Genomic DNA, 15,366 nt, shown 5'->3' with positions numbered 1-15,366 from the left:
TCCTTCCTTGGAGGTTTTTCAGCAGAGGTTAGATGGCCATCTGCCATGGACGCTTGAGCTGACATTCCTGTCTTGCAGGGAGTTAGACTAGATGACCCTCAGGGTCCCTTCCAACTCTGCTTCTATGAAATCCTGAGACGCCTGTGCAGGGAGGAGGTTTGTGTGGTGCCCAGTGGGTGCTATGTCTCCCAAAGATGCCCTGGTAAGGACTGGGGGCGTCCATGGGAGTAGGCAGCCTTTGACCTGGTTGCAGAGCATGCCTTGTGCCTGGAAATGATTAAGCAGCTGGCAAAAGATTCTGGCAGGACACATCCGTGCCTTGTGGCTAAAGTTTCTGAGCAGTCTGCAAAGGCAGCCCCATTCGAGTAGGCAGCTCTAGGTGTCCCCAGAGAGCAAGTGAGGATATCCAAATTCCGATTGCAGCAGCAGCAGCAGCTGGGTGCTGGGTGCCATGAGGTGTCCAAATTTTCTTGGCACCTTTCCAGGGAGGGTGCTTCCCCCATACCTGGTTCCTGGAAGGAAGGGATTCTGCTGCAGCTCCCTCGCTGGGGACGAGCACAAAGCTCCAGGGAAGCAGGGAACCAGCTGAGCCTGTTCTCAGAAGGGCAGGCAGATCAGCTGAACTTTCACAACATGGGGTGATGCCAGTTTCACAGCTGGCTTGAAACTGTGATTCAAGCAGCTGGCTTGAAACTCTGTGTTTTGGCAACACAGAGACCCACCCTCAGTGCAGGGATCCCAACTCACAGGCTGGAGGAAGGGGGGGGGTGTTGAGGCAGAGGCTACCCAAGGAAGAACTTCTAAGCAGGGAGGGGAGTCCTCTCTTGCACAAATGTCCTCTTGCATCATGCATGGAGAGAGAGCAGATGAACCCTGAAGTTGGGTGTGGCCAAGAAGGTTCTGGAGGCTTTTGCTGGGAAATTCCATGACAGTTAGAGAGGTTAAAAGCAAACTACAAGAAAGAAGATTCCACCTAAACATTAGGAAGAACTTCCTGACAGTAAGAGCTGTTCCGCAGTGGAATTTGCTGCCAAGAAGTGTGGTGGAGTCTCCTTCTTTGGAGGTCTTGAAGCAGAGGCTTGACAGGCATATGTCAAGAATGCTTTGATGGTGTTTCCTGCTTGGCAGGGGGTTGGACTAGATGGCCCTTGTGGTCTCTTCCAACTCTAGGATTCTATGATTCTATGAGTTCAGGAACCTGCTTGTCAAGGCACAGATCACCAGCCCACCTGAGCCTCACTCCCAGAGAGGGGCAACAACAGCTCGCGCAGAGCAGCTGGTTCCTCTGCAAAAAGGTTGGGGTGTAAGGGGTGTGTGGGTGTGTTTGTGGGTGTGAGTCTTTATGGCCTGTTGCTGTTCTGGATTTCCCTGGCCCAGACCTGTGGTCACTTTTTTGCTGCTTGGATTAACCACAACAAGTGGGAGAGTCATAAGAACCTCAGAAGAGCATCTGCTGGACGAGGTCAGTGGCGCATCTGGTCCAGCGTCCTGTCCTCACAGCATCCACCCAGATGCTCATTATGGGAAACCCACAAGCAGGATGTGAGCACAAGAGCAGCTCTCCCCACCCCTGTGGGTTCCCAGCAACTGGGATTCAGCAGCATCGCCAGTGTGCTGTAGTGGTTAAGAGCGGTAGGCTCGTAATCTAGGGAACCAGGTTCGTGTCTCCGCTCCTCCACATGCAGCTGCTGGGTGACCTTGGGCTAGTCCCACTTCTCTGAAGTCTCTCAGCCCCACTCACCTCACAGGGTGTCTGTTGTGGGGGAGGAAGAGAAAGGAGATTGTTAGCCGCTTTGAGACTCCTTCGGGTAGTGATAAAGCGGGATATCAAATCCAAACTCTTCTTCTTCTTCTCCTCCTCCAGCCTCCATGGAGGCAGAACGCATCCAACCTCTGCTATAAAACTTCCAAGGAAGAAGAGTTCGACCCCAGGGGCTGACCTTGGGGTCTGTCATGTACAATCTGGATGCAGAGGTGTGGGGGGAGGCACCAGCTGAGGAACCCCCAGGGGAAGAAAGCTCAGAGCCAGGGGATTGGGGTGGTCAGAGGAAGAAGACTGTCGGAAGCTGAAGAGGCAACAGGTTTTACTGAGCAGGGAGAGGCTGTGGCAGAGAGCAGAGGGGGGTCAAGAGGCAGACTCCAGAAGAAGCCAGGGAAGCTCCCCCCCCCTGTTGCAACCAGCTCCCCTCCCCTCTGGTCTCCCAGAACGTGCAGAGAAATGAAGAGGGAAGAGAGACAAGAGGAAGGAGTCTTAGGCTGCTGGGGAAGGAACCAGGGAGGAGTCTTAGAGAGCGGTGGGAAGGCGGGGACTTTCAGTCCTTGCAACTCCTTCCTTTGGGGCAAGACCTACTGGGAAGAGTTGCTGTGACCACTAGGCCTGCACTGTTTTCTTTGCCCCACCCTGCCACTCCAGCGCCTCAGGCGAGACACAAAGGACCTTACGTGGAATCGCCCCACATCCGCCCGGGCCTGTGCCAAAGTGCAGGGGCAGTCCGGGATCTCCTCTAGGAAATTGGGCAGGCCTGCCTCGAGGGCGTCCCACTGGCGGCACTTAGCTGTGGCCCACGTGGCTGGGTCCTTCCGGAAGTCGCCTCCCAGGTGCCAGGCCAAGGCATGCTCTGTGCTCCAGATGGCCGCCACGTTGCTGGAGGAGGGGAGCAGAAGAGAAAGAGGGTGGGATGTAATCCATTGGAGCAGTCAAGTACAGCATTCCTTGTTTTGCTAGAGTGGACATGCAGGGGAATGTTGGTCCAGCCAGTTTGAACTTCCTGTTATACCTGCTGGGGCATCCTTCCTTTGCATGTGACCAGTAGGTGGGTGTGACTTTTCCAGACCTGGTAAAAGGCTACCTCCTTCTCTTCTTTTTCGTCCTCGAAACTTCCTGATTCACCTGGACTGTACTGCTGGCTGCCCCAGGTAATTATTACCCCAGGTAATAATACTGGGGAAGCTACGAACATGAGTTTGACCAAACTGCGGGAGGCAGTGCAAGACAGGAGTGCCTGGCGTGCTATGGTCCATGGGGTCACGAAGAGTCGGACACGACTAAACGACTAAACAACAACAACAACAACAACAACAACAATAATAATAATTTATACCCTGCCCATCTGGCTGGGTTTCCCCAGCCACTCTGGGCAGCTTCCAACAGGATATTAAAAACACAGTAAAAGATCAGACATTAAAAACTTCCCCAAACAGGGCTGCCCAGATGGGGTAATCATGTTTGTACATGTTTGTAACTTTAAGCCTTAAGCCTGCCTTCAGGGATCGCCCTGGGCTCTGCCTGATCATGAGTAAAACTCCTTTTTGTTACTTATGAGTAAGACTGTGGTGTCTTTATTCTTTTAGGAGGGATCAAAGGGGTCTTACCAGGAATAATAGAAGTTAAGAGATTCTGCAGCCAGCTTCCTGCTGTGTAATAGGGGAATGCACTCTGCTATATGAAGAAACTTGCTAGCGCGACTTAGGAAGGATCATATTAATCAATAGATCCTCTCCTGTTACCCACAACATTCCCACAAAGAGAAAGTTTGCAGGCCTGCAGGCGAGCTCTTCCGTCTCACGTCTGTGTCCACCAAACCACACATCACGAAAGCACAGTTGCTTCCTAGCCCAATCCGAGGCATGTGCTGGCAGCCCCGCTGAGCTCTCTCGCAGCTCGGAGACTGGGGTGCCTAGGAGAACGAGACCCTCCCCATCACATGAGCCCCAGGAGGTTGCTGTCCTGCTGGGAGGATGACACACGCCCCCCCCCCCAGGATCTGTGACTCACCTCTGACCATCGGAAGCAGCGGCAGAAGAAATCCTCAGAGCCCCCACTTCCCAGGCCGAGTACTGAGCCGAGGGGACTGGCAGGAAAGTCCAGGCTCCCGTGTTGGTCAGGTTTCTCTTCAGGGTGTAAAGATATTTCCATTCAGCTGCCCAGGAGCTGGAATAAGGCTTGCCTGACCAGGGGAGGGAGGGAGGAAGAGCTGGCATTTGGATGAGTTCTCTGAAGGGAAGAGCTGTTCAACTGCAGGGCAGACTCCCTCAGAAGGCGGTGGGCTCTCCTTCCTTGGAATCATAGGGTTGGAAGGTACCCCAAGGGTCATCTAGTCTGACCCCCAGCAATGCCGGAGTCTCAACTCAAGCATCCATGACAGATGGCCTTGGAGGTTTGTAGACAAAGGTTGGCTGGTCGTCTGGCATAGTTGCAGTTCCTGCATTTCAAGGGGTTAGACTAGATGGCCCTTGGAGTCCCTTCCAACTCTACAATTCTAGGATTTGATTATTATTATTATTATTTATTCATTTTACCGGTATATACCACCCTTTATCAAAATATCCCAGGGTGGTGTACAATGTTAAGAACATATTTTACACAGCATAATAATAAAAGCTTAATAATAGACAGCATACTAATAAAGTACCTCGGATTACCAACGCTTCAGGTTACAAACTCCGCTAACCCAGAAATAGTACCTCAAGTTAAGAACTTTGCTTCAGGATGAGAACAGAAATCGTGTGGCGGCAGCGGGAGGCCCCATTAGCTAAAGTGGTGCTTCAGGTTAAGAACAGTTTCAGGTTAAGAACGGACCTCCGGAACGAATTAAGTTCTTAACCAGAGGTACCACTGTAAGAACACTCCCCTCCACCCCACACATTTAACAAGCTATAGATTATTTAATTTCTGAAGGCATGAGTAAAAGAGGAATGTTTTTGCCTGGCTCCTCAAGACATGTAAGGATGGCGCCAGGCGAGCCTCTCTGGGGAGAGCATTCCACAGCCAGGGAGCCACTACAGAGAAGGGCTGCTCTTGTGTTTCCATCCTCTGGACCTCTCAGGGAGGGGGGCATAGAGAAGGGCCTCGGGTGACAAGCTCAGGGTCCGGGTTGCTTCATATGGGGAGATGCAGTCCTTAAAGTATTGAGGTCCTGAGCCGTGTATGACTCAAGACATCCCACCATGTGCCACTGAAGGCTTTACTGATATTATCATTATGCTGTGTTAAACATTGTCCTGTCCCATTTCCCCCCTATTATTTCAGATGAGACAAAGGACCAGCTTTGCCTGTTCCCAGCACTTCCCAAGAAGTGGCCAAAGAAGACAGCTGCCCCACAGAAGCACAGAAGCTGAAAGCACAGCTATCTCCTGCAAGAAAATAATAATAATAATAATAATAATAATAATAATAATAATAATAATAATTTATTTATTTATTATTTATGCCCCGCCCATCTGGCTGGGTTTCCCCAGCCACTCTGGGCGGCTTCCAACAGAAGAATAAAACACAATAATCTATTAAACATTAAAAGCCTCCCTGAACAGGGCTGCCTTCAGATGTCTTCTAAAAGTCTGGTAGTTGTTTTCCTCTTTGACATCTGTTGGGAGGGCGTTCCACAGGGCAGGCGCCACCACCGAGAAGGCCCTCTGCCTAGATGCCTCGCAAATGAGCCTGGACAATGTTTCATTCCAAAAAGAGTCAGTTTTTATGTATCCAGCTGCTTCATGCGGCACAAGCTTAATATCTGCAATACCTTACTCCTCACAAGACCCGCGTGGACACAGGGGGAGCCTTACCTGTTTCGTTATAGCCCCAGACTTCGACATTGACATGGCTAGCTTGGAGCGTCCGGTGGTTCCAGGTGACCGTCAGGTTCCCCCCGGTGCCAGGAGTGCCATAGTACTGCCACTTGGTTTCGTTCACCAGGGTGCTTTTTTCCAAAGGAGACACTTTGCTGTGATGAACTGCACGACGGAGCAAAAAGTGCCAACGGTGAGTCCCTTGTTTTGCACAGCCCTTGAGCAGGGAGGGGGGGCTTTCTGTTTCTTACTGGCTGAATGATGCTAATGTTGTGGGTTGGGGGGGTGTCATTTGGGATGGTGCCCTGAGTCCTTCCCCATTTGGGGGGTTCTGCACCCAGCGAGGGTTAGAAAGAGAGGGTTCTAAACCAGTCAGACTAGGTTCTCCGTAAGACAAGGACCTTTGCAGGCCATGGAAGTGTCCTCCTCAGAAGAATGAGTCAGGCTGCAGGAGCTACAACTAAGGGAGGGGTCTTTAGGCTAAAGGGTGGGCCTTGTGAGGAAGGCCCTGATCTGCCCACTATTCGACCTGGCCAGTGTGCCAGGGATCTCCTGCCAAGCCTCTTCCTATGCCAAGTGGGTACTTAAGGGGTCCACCTGAGGAACAGAAGAAAGACCATGAGAAGAGAGTGAGGCTTTAGAAAGCTGAGCTGTTTCTTGCAGCTTGTTCCCCTCCCAACATCAGGGGATCCAGGTGCAGGACTTTTTTTCTAGCTGGAATTCATCAGAACTCAGCTCCAACACCTCTCAGGTGGGGACCATTACCATGATAAGCTCATGGGGAGTTCCGGCACCTCTTTTCCTAGCAAAATGGCACCAGTGATCCAAGACTGGCTCTTCTATGGAAGTTGACCAATCTTGCTGGTTCTTTGTGAATGAACTTGAACAAATTTTGTGAACAGACTGGGATTAGTTCAGTTGTAGAACCGCAGGACTTGCATTTCTTCCGCATTCTGCTCTTACCTTCTACCTGCTCCCCCCTTTTATTCTTAATAAGGTTCCTTAAGATGACTTCCAAAGTGTGTATGTTTGCCAAGCTCAGGGTTTTAGTACCTCCCTCCAATGAACACTTGATATTCAGGCTACTGGGAGAAGGGGCAGACTTTGGTAATATGGCACTCTGTGCTTGCCCAGGTTTGGCACGCACTAACTAGGCAGGGGTCAGCAACCTAAGGCCCATGGGCTGGAAGCGGCCTGCAGAGGTCATTTGACCAGCCTATGAGCTGCCCGCGAAGTGAGGTGTCCGCCCAACCACTACGCTAAACCAGCGCAGGAACCTGCTTCTGTGGCATCAGAAATTGCATCTGCTCAGATGCTGAAAATTGCGGGCACTTGTACGATCTGGCCCACGGAGGGATCTCTGCGGGGCCAATCCGGCCCAGGCAAGATAAACCTTGCTGACCACTGAACTAGGGTTTGGGAAGGAGGCAGGAAGGCACCTCCTTGGCCCCTGCACCCCGGGGGGGACGGGACCGGTTGTGCTGCCCCAAATCCACTCTGCTACGAGTTAAAGATTGAAGTTGTAAGCTATCTAGCACACACTGGGAGAGACTCAGAGTGTGGGCTGCTGCTACACTCCAGGCAAACCTCAAAGGTGCCAGCTTGAGTTGAGAAGAGCTGAGGCACTGGCTTGGGACCTTTTAAAAGTCATTGCTTTAGTTAGTGCATCATAGCCTCCTCCCATCTGGGCTGCAGGAATAAGTGGGAGGGTGGCAGAAGCCCTGCAGGGCTGTTGTGTTGCAGTTGGCAATGGAGGGGGTGGGAGAGACTGTCTTCTTGGACACCTCTCTTTTGCCACAGGCCTTTTCTCCACTCCCTCTCCTAGATGCAAGGGAGAAGAACAAAAGTCAGTGTGTTGGGGGCAGGGCCAGTGCTAGGGTTTTTTGCGCCCTAGGCGAGATCACCTTCTGGCGCGCCCCCCCCCATTTCCCTGGGGCCACCTCCACTGCGCCTCTCAGCTGTTGAGTGGCTTCAGGCCGTTCTCCAGAAGCCGCTCAACAGCTGAGAGGCGCAATGGAGGCGGTCCCAGGCAGCACCGGCGGGTGGCAGGCTGGCCAGCGCCCCCTCCATTTTGGCGCCCTAGGCAGCTGCCTAGTTTGCCTTAATGGACACGTCGGCCCTGGTTGGGGGTGAGCTGAGCTGGAAGCAGCCTGGAAGCTGCTTGCTCTGTGCTGGGTCCAAAGCTGCCATGAATGGAGAGGCAAGCTTGTGTATGTATGTGTAAATAAATCATATATCCTAAGGACATCACAATCTCTACTGACCCTCTTTCCAAGGAAACCAAACTCTCGGTAAAGCTCAGGAATCCTAGGAATGCCTTAACACTCAAACATAGCGGTGGCCTGTAACACTATTTATGGCATGCAAAGAGGCATCCCTGAAATTCGTCTTTAAGAGCAGGCCACGAAATGCAAAGAGGGACATGGCAAGCCCCAGACAGACTCCTCAGGCAGCCGAGTGTCTCCCAGAACTGCCTACGGCTTCTTCCAAGCAGCAGCTCCACGAGGCAGGAAGGCCTGGCTGCCCAACATTCTCTTCGCCACCCACATTACATCGTGACACAGTTTCAGCCACAGCAGAATCCCTTCCCAAGTGCTGGAAATGAGGGCAGTTGCTTTGGGAACACCCAGCCTCCTCCCTCGAGGAAACAGGCAAGGCAAGCAGAGGGCAAGGATGCGTGGAGGCAGAGCTTGGGCTCTGTGGAGATCAGGGAACCTGTAAACTGGGAAACAAGTCACCTGACACCCAGGTTGCCGTCCAGGGAAATGTCCGCCCTCCATCGCTGGAAATCTCCAGCTTCAGGATCCCGATCTGGTAGAGCAAGGGGGAGATGCAGTGGACTCGGCCATCTCCGGCCACGTAGCCACTGGTCTCGACTGACCCTGCAAACCTGTCAGTGCCAAAGAGAAACCACAGTGTGACCCAAAGGAGGAAGGGGCAAAGGAGGAGCAGGGGTCGGTTTGGAAGCCCTGGGTTCAAATCCCACCACCTCAGCCGCTGAATTCCTTGGTGGCCCTGCAGGCTAGGTGGATGGTCAGTGCGCCACTCTCCCAGCTCTCCCTCCGTCTTTTCCTTCCGGCATTGCACAGCATGATTGGCTCCTGCCAAGGCCAGCTGGAAGGAATCGTTTTATAAAAGCAAAAGGGATTAAGACTGCAAGCAACTGGTTTTATGCACTAGGACCATAACAGGCAGGAACAACAATCGGCACTTGGTGAGATTCGCCAAAGACTTCTAACTTCTTTGATCGTTGAAAGCTGACATTCAGTGCTGCAGTCTGGCAGTCCTTCCTTTCCAGAAGAGATGGCTAGTAGGACAGTCTTTTGGGGGGAAGAGATCCCAGTGGAGGAGTAGCAGCAGCAGCTGCTGCCTCTTTAGGACAGACAGATGGCCTTGGGTGTCCCCAGCTGCTTTGAAGGATGTAGTTACAAGACCATTCCGAAAGGAAACCCCCAGCCTTGAACCCAAGGGAGTGCAGTGGCTATTGCCTGGAGCAGGGGTCAGCAACCTAAGGCCCATGGGCTGGAAGCGGCCCGCAGAGGTCATTTGACTGGCCCACAAGCTGCCCCCAAACCAAGACGCACGCTGTGCTAAACCAGAGCAGCGTGGTGTGGGGACTTGCTTCCGTGGCGCCGGAAACCGTGTCTGCGCATGCACAGATGCCGAAAATTGCGGGCACAGGTGCGCAATCCGGCCCACAGAGGGATCTCCGCAGGACCGATCCGGTCCAGTCAAGATAAACCTTGCTGACCCCTGGCCTGGAGGAAGGGTTTTGTGTGGAGAGTTATTAGACCACTTCAAGGTCTCCTGAATGAGATCCATTTCAACCTGATTTGGGGTCTGGTTTTAACCCTGGTCGTTCCATCTCTATCTGAAGGACCAATTCCAGAAGTCAATTGGTGTTGGGGAAATCACTGGTTGACCCCACAGCCGTTTATGCTCTGGAGTTCTGCAGGGTTTCTTCTTCTCTCCCATACATGAGCCTTACATTTGTCCCTATTGACATTCATGTTATTGGTTTTGGCCCAGTTCTCCAATCTGTCAAGTGTGGGAGGATCTGCAGCCAGATCACAAATGCATGAGTCAGAAACGTACACTTTAAACTTTTGGGGCGGAAGGAGGAACAATAGAAAACACACTTTTCTTCTTACCTCTTGTCCAGAGAGGTGCACTGCATTTTGAACCAGACTATGGACTTTTGTAAATTTTAAAGATTATTGTCTGCCTAATTTTCATCACTGTATTTGTTGAATCCTGGCAAGTCTTTCAGTGTGAGGAAACTTTTATATTTTTCTTGTTTACTGAGCATGATTTCTTTGTTAAGAGGGAAACGCCGAAGGGTAAAATCAAACTCTGCCCAAGCACCCTTGGATATCATAATTATGCCACATTGCGCAACATTGTCCTTAAAAGCTTCTAGAGATAAGCTGCACATGGATGGCAAATTAACTCTGCTGAAATAGGTATTGCATTCTTACACAAGTAAGAAGAGGAAGAAGAATATTTAAAATATCGTCTCCTATTAATTAATTTATCCTTATCTTCTATCAATACTTATTTCATGGAAGTGAGGGAGATACAAAGAGGTTGTAGATAATACAAGGGTGTGAAATAAGTATTGATAGAAGATAAGGATAAATTAATTAAGAAGTAAGATATAGATTGAGTTTATAAGGATAAGATATTAAAGATATAGTAACAAGGTAATATTGAAGTAATAATTAGAGCTCATATAAGATTTAGAATTTACTAAGTATGAAATGTAAAGAATCGCAGTAGGAGGTGGAAAGAGGAAGTCAATAGATTAGAAATAAGGGTTATAAGTAAGAATTTTTGTTTTTGCATTTTTGTATTTTTTGTATTTTGTGTGTTTTGTATTTCTTTTTTGTGTTTTGTATTTTTGTATGTTTTTGTTGTTTGAAAAAATCTTTAATAAATACATTTGGGGAAAAAAATATCCTCTCCTCCTCATCTAAACCCATTCAACATTATTGTCATATTGAATTCTGATTCTGCCTTCTGCAGCATTACGGTAGCTACCCCTCCCAGTTTGGGGTCATCTGCAGATTGGATGAGCCCCCCCCTCAATTCCTTCATCCCAGTCATTTATAAGGATGTTGAACAACAACGGGCCCAGGACAGAAACCTGCAGCACCCCACTTGTCACTTTTCTCCAGGGCGACAAGGAACCATTCATGAGTCCTCTCTGGGTTTGGTCAGTCAAGCAGATCCATATCCACCTAAGTCAGGGGTCAGCAAACTTTTTCAGCAGGGGGCCGGTCCACTGTCTGTCAGACCTTGTGGGGGGCCGGACTGTATTTTTTTTTAATGAACAAATTCCTGTGCCCCACAAATAACCCAGAGATGCATTTTAAATAAAAGGACACATTCTACTCATGTAAAAACATGCTGATTCCCGGACCGTCCGCGGGCCGGATTGAGAAGGCGATTGGGCCGCATCCGGTCCCCGGGCCTTAGTTTGGGGACCCCTGACCTAAGTGTTAACCTTGTTCAGCCCACATTGTATTCTCTGCAAGAATATCATGGGGGTCCTTGTCAGAAGCCTTACTGAAATCAGAACAAAGAGTCTGTTGTTTCAGGTAGGGGGGAACGAAAGATGCTTCAGCAATGGGACCTGGGATCTCCCAGCCCTGGAAAGCTACATGATTTGGGCCCTGCCCTATTTCAAACAGGAGCACACCACAGATCTCCATGGCAACACTAGGGGATGCGCACTCTTCCCTCCCTCTTACTGGTTTTTATCATGCCATTCCCCTTTCTCACTGCTGCAAACCTGTGAGGAGCAGGTCTGCCTGGGAAGCCGAATCCCTGGCTGTGAGCACCTGGCCACTTGCTCTGCATCCAACATGCTTCCATTGCTGGTTTTTGGAACCGGGTACAGACTGGATCAGCCACAACCCACCTCTATCCTGTAGTTCAGGTAGAGGCAAACTCAGCCCTCCAGATGTTTGAGGACTACAATTCCCATCACCCCTGACCACTGGTCCCCAGCTATGAGGCGAGGTGAGGCAGTTGCCTCAGGGGGCAGATCTGGGTTTGGGATGTGTGCTGCTCCCCTCCTCTGTGCCCCTCTGCCATGCCTCCCACCCCACACTGCCTGCTCTTCTTTCCTCCAGGCTGCCTCCAGGCAGTGGTGGGTGCAGGGGTGTGTGTGTGGAGGGGTGGCCATGTGATTGTTTTGACCACCACATTGTTGTTGTTTTTTGTTTGCCTCAAGCAGCTGAGGTGTGTACACTTGTGGCAGCCACTGCACATGGGCAGGTGATGGCTTCACAAATAAGAGTTTTGAGAAGGGGGATTGCAGGGCCAGGGAAAGCCAAGAGCTCATGCGAATCTGGAAAAAAGACCTCCCCCCCCAACAGTGTGAAAATGTGACCTGAAATGCAGTGGGGGGACGACGACCCACTAACATGTGCATTAATGCACATGCGCATCCCAGGCCAAGAACAAGCCCAAGTGCTCATGTCGTGAACTACCGATCCTTCTGGAAATCTCAGCTCACCTGCAATTCACGTGGGAAGAGCTGCTGACGGTCACGTTGAGGAGGCTAAAGTCTTTCCCCCCAAGGAGGGTTCCTGAGTAGGGAGAGGCGTTCAGGCAGAATTCCCAGTAGTCAGGGCAGCAGATTCCCAGGGACTCGCAGGTGGCGTGGCAGGAGCAGCTGCTTCGAGGAGTCCCACAGTAACCAGAGCAGGAGTCTTGGGCTACTGGTTGGAAAACCGGAAGGAAGTTGAGAATGGTTGCCTCCTTTGTGCACCAGAGCAAAGAGATTTCCTTGGGGGACAACAGGGGAAGCCATCCTCCTTTTCTAGCGCTCACACAAAGACCTGTGTTTCTCTCAATGGGTGGTCAACTGGATGCTCTGAACTAGGGCTGGGCAATATCAATACTGTATATCATCCAGAACCAGTTTGAAGTCCATATTGTGATATTGGTTTCGTGTTTTTGACCTGGGAATATATCACAGATCATGATGTGTGTGAGAGAGTTTGTGCCCTATGCAAAAAAAATCACAGTGTGGGGAAAACTGTGAAGCCAGCCAATGACTCTACATTGTTCCACCCTTATTTCAGAAGTAAAATAAAAAAATTCCTTCAGTAGCACCTTAAAGACCAACTAAGTTTTTATTTTGGTATGAGCTTTCGTGTGCATGCACACTTCTTCAGATACTGAAGTGTGCATGCACACGAAAGCTCATACCAAAATAAAAACTTAGTTGGTCTTTAAGGTGCTACTGAAGGAATTTTTTTATTTTACTTCGATCCAGACCAACACGGCTACCTACCTGTAACCTTATTTCAGACATTGTGATATATCAATATATTGCGATGTTTAGCTGGTGATATATCGCGATGTTGAAAACCAGAAAACCACCCAGCCCTACTTTGGAGGAGGGAGTGTTTCCTCTTGGCCTGGGAGAAGCTGGGGGTGTGGAATCGGTGTTTGCTTGGCTTCCTGCTCGTAGCCTTTGCTCTTCCAGGACACCTGTGCTCTCCCAGCACCTGCTACTTTTCGACTGAGGTTAGGCACAAGTCGCCTTCCGCCTTTCTTGAACACGCACACCACGCCCCTGAGCTGTGTGCATGTTTGGATCCCTCCCCAAGCAGGCTGGGACTTTGCCCATCATCAGCCCAGGCAGCCTGGGCATGCAGGGGCAATGTGCAATGCACATTGATGAGGGGCAAAGTCCCACCCTGCTTGGTGAAGGATCCAAAGGTTACATGCAAACCTTTGGTCTCTTCCAAGCCGTTTGCAGGGGGACGTTCTCCTGGATCCCCCTCTTGGGCCTTATTCCACTGCTCTCAGAGAATAATACCAGCGTGGTCCAGGTTGTGCTTCCCTTTGGGAAGATGTTTCTGACTGGAGACAGTTTTAACCCTTTCCTCTCTGCCAGAGCTGGGGTCCTTTGCATGGCTGGGCACTACTGGCTGACTGTTTCAGCCTCCCACCATGCCCACCGCGGCAGCCCCTTCCTCCCAGGGCTGCCTCTTGCTTTTGCAACCCATTCCCTCACCACGACCACCCGAGTCCCTTCTGCTGTTGCTACCCAACCGCCCCTCTGAATCTGGCCATGCCAACGCTCCGTGGCTGCCACCCTCCCTTTCTGGCTGCCTGGGGAGGTCCCTGAGCTGATGCTGAAGAGCCCAAGAGCCCCCGGGGGCAGGAGCGGGGGGGGGTCTTCGGCCCTTGGGGCCTCTCTTTCCATCCCTGCTCCGGATTGTCCCAGGAACAGAGGAAAACACGAGGAAGCAAAACAGAAGGAGAGGAAGCACCCGGCTGCCGAAAGGGAACAGCGAGAACAAGCTCGGTTCCTCTGCAGTGGTTGGAATGTCAGTAGCATCAGGATCCGTCCGCGCACCCAGCCTGCAGTTTCATCCCCTGGTCCACCTGCTGGAACTACCCTGCTTCGGATTAGACGCGAGACAGAGCCGAACTACCCTTGAACTTACCTGCTCCCAGTAAAACAAGGCTGCAGAAGAAGACGAGGGAGAACGAGGCTCTCCTGCTGCAAATCGCCCTCATACTTGGCTTGGGGCGTTTTATCTCCCCCTCACGCTGTCCTCCCGGGTGGGGGGGAGGCTCTTCGCAGATCTTTCCCTCGGGAGGGAGAAGAGATCCGAGCAGCTCAAAGTTTCTTGAGGAAATGTTTACAGGAGGGAAGAAAGCCGCAGCGGGTCACATTCCTTGGCGCTGCCAGGCACGCCTCTCTCTTGCCCAGATGTCAACAGCAGCAGCAAAAGCAGACCTGCCCGGTGCTGAGGCAGTAAGTTACTTCCTGACAGTAAGAGCTGTTCGGCAGTGGAATTTGCTACCAAGGAGTGTGGTGGAGTCTCCTCCTTTGGAGGTCTTGAAGCAGAGGCTTGACAGGCATATGTCAAGAATGCTTTGATGGTGTTTCCTGCTCGGCAGGGGGTTGGACTGGATGGCCCTTGGGGTCTCTTCCAACTCTAGGATTCTATGAACTGCGAAGGTGCATCGCCTGCTCCGCGCTTGCCCCCCTTCCCGCAGGCCGGCCGAGAGCGAGAGGGCTCTCCTACTTCCGCTGCTCTGCCCTGGCATTTGGGAGGCAGGGTGTCCCCGAGAGAGCCCGGAGGGGAGCAGTTCTCGACGGCCACGTTTGCTTGGCTTTGTTCCACTTCACTTTAATTACAAATATATCCAAGAAACACAACACACGTGGGAAGAGCGATTCCCGAAAGCAAAGTCTCTTGCTCCACACATAAGAAACAGGCATTGGAAAGCAAACGGAAACGGGGGAAATCAACACACCGAAACCCCAAATGCAGAGCCCTGTTATTATGCTGGGGGAAGAGAGCTTTCCTCGTCTCTGACCTCCCCACCCCACCCAGCAGTTTATTTCTAGTGCAAAAGTCCGTAAATGTAAATGGGTAGCACCACCAACCTCCCCGCCCCCCGCAACTTGTTCAAACCTAGATCTTTATTCATTGACATCACAGAGGCTGAGGAGGTCCCACCTGCGGCCACGTGCAAGGGGGCTTTTTCTGCGCCAGTACGCCCCCCCTTCAGGGACCCCCTGGCTGCCCCAAGAGCTCGCCGAGACCCCCACTCTCTCTCCTTCCACTCTGCTGGCAGCCAAAGGAGACTCTCCTGTTGATTCCGCAGCAGCTGTCAGTTATTTGCTGCGGATTCCCTCTGCTGTTTCTCCTTTTTATTCTTCCCGTTTTCTTTGGGTTTTTGGTGCTTTAAAAATCCTGCTGCTGTCGCCGCCGCACTGTGAGCCACTTTGTGACTTGAAAAGTGGGGTGCAATTATATATAG

The 15,366-nt window shown here is 51.4% G+C and overlaps 1 protein-coding gene across 2 annotated transcripts in view; it reads right to left on the bottom strand.

Moving 5' to 3' along the window:
• Window positions 1-14,248, bottom strand: part of SUSD2 (sushi domain containing 2) — a 35,546-nt gene extending 21,298 nt beyond the window's left edge. Inside the window, exons 1-6 of one of the 2 annotated variants that reach the window (XM_060280478.1) lie at window positions 14,037-14,248; window positions 12,089-12,290; window positions 8,304-8,455; window positions 5,563-5,730; window positions 3,776-3,947; window positions 2,443-2,644 (exon numbers count right to left, since the gene is read on the bottom strand). In XM_060280478.1, coding sequence (XP_060136461.1) covers window positions 2,443-2,644; window positions 3,776-3,947; window positions 5,563-5,730; window positions 8,304-8,455; window positions 12,089-12,290; window positions 14,037-14,109 — 969 coding nt within the window. In that variant the 5' untranslated portion in view covers window positions 14,110-14,248. Of the gene's footprint in view, window positions 1-2,442; window positions 2,645-3,775; window positions 3,948-5,562; window positions 5,731-8,303; window positions 8,456-12,088; window positions 12,294-14,036 lie in introns of both variants that reach the window. The other variant, XM_060280477.1, reaches the window with a different exon arrangement.
• Between the last annotated feature and the right edge of the window lie 1,118 nt (window positions 14,249-15,366).

This window comes from Zootoca vivipara, chromosome 12 (genome assembly GCF_963506605.1).
Source record: "Zootoca vivipara chromosome 12, rZooViv1.1, whole genome shotgun sequence".
NCBI lineage: Eukaryota > Metazoa > Chordata > Lepidosauria > Squamata > Lacertidae > Zootoca > Zootoca vivipara.
The sequence above is the reverse complement of the archived record's forward strand: the minus strand, read 5'-3'. Positions and strand labels throughout refer to the sequence as shown.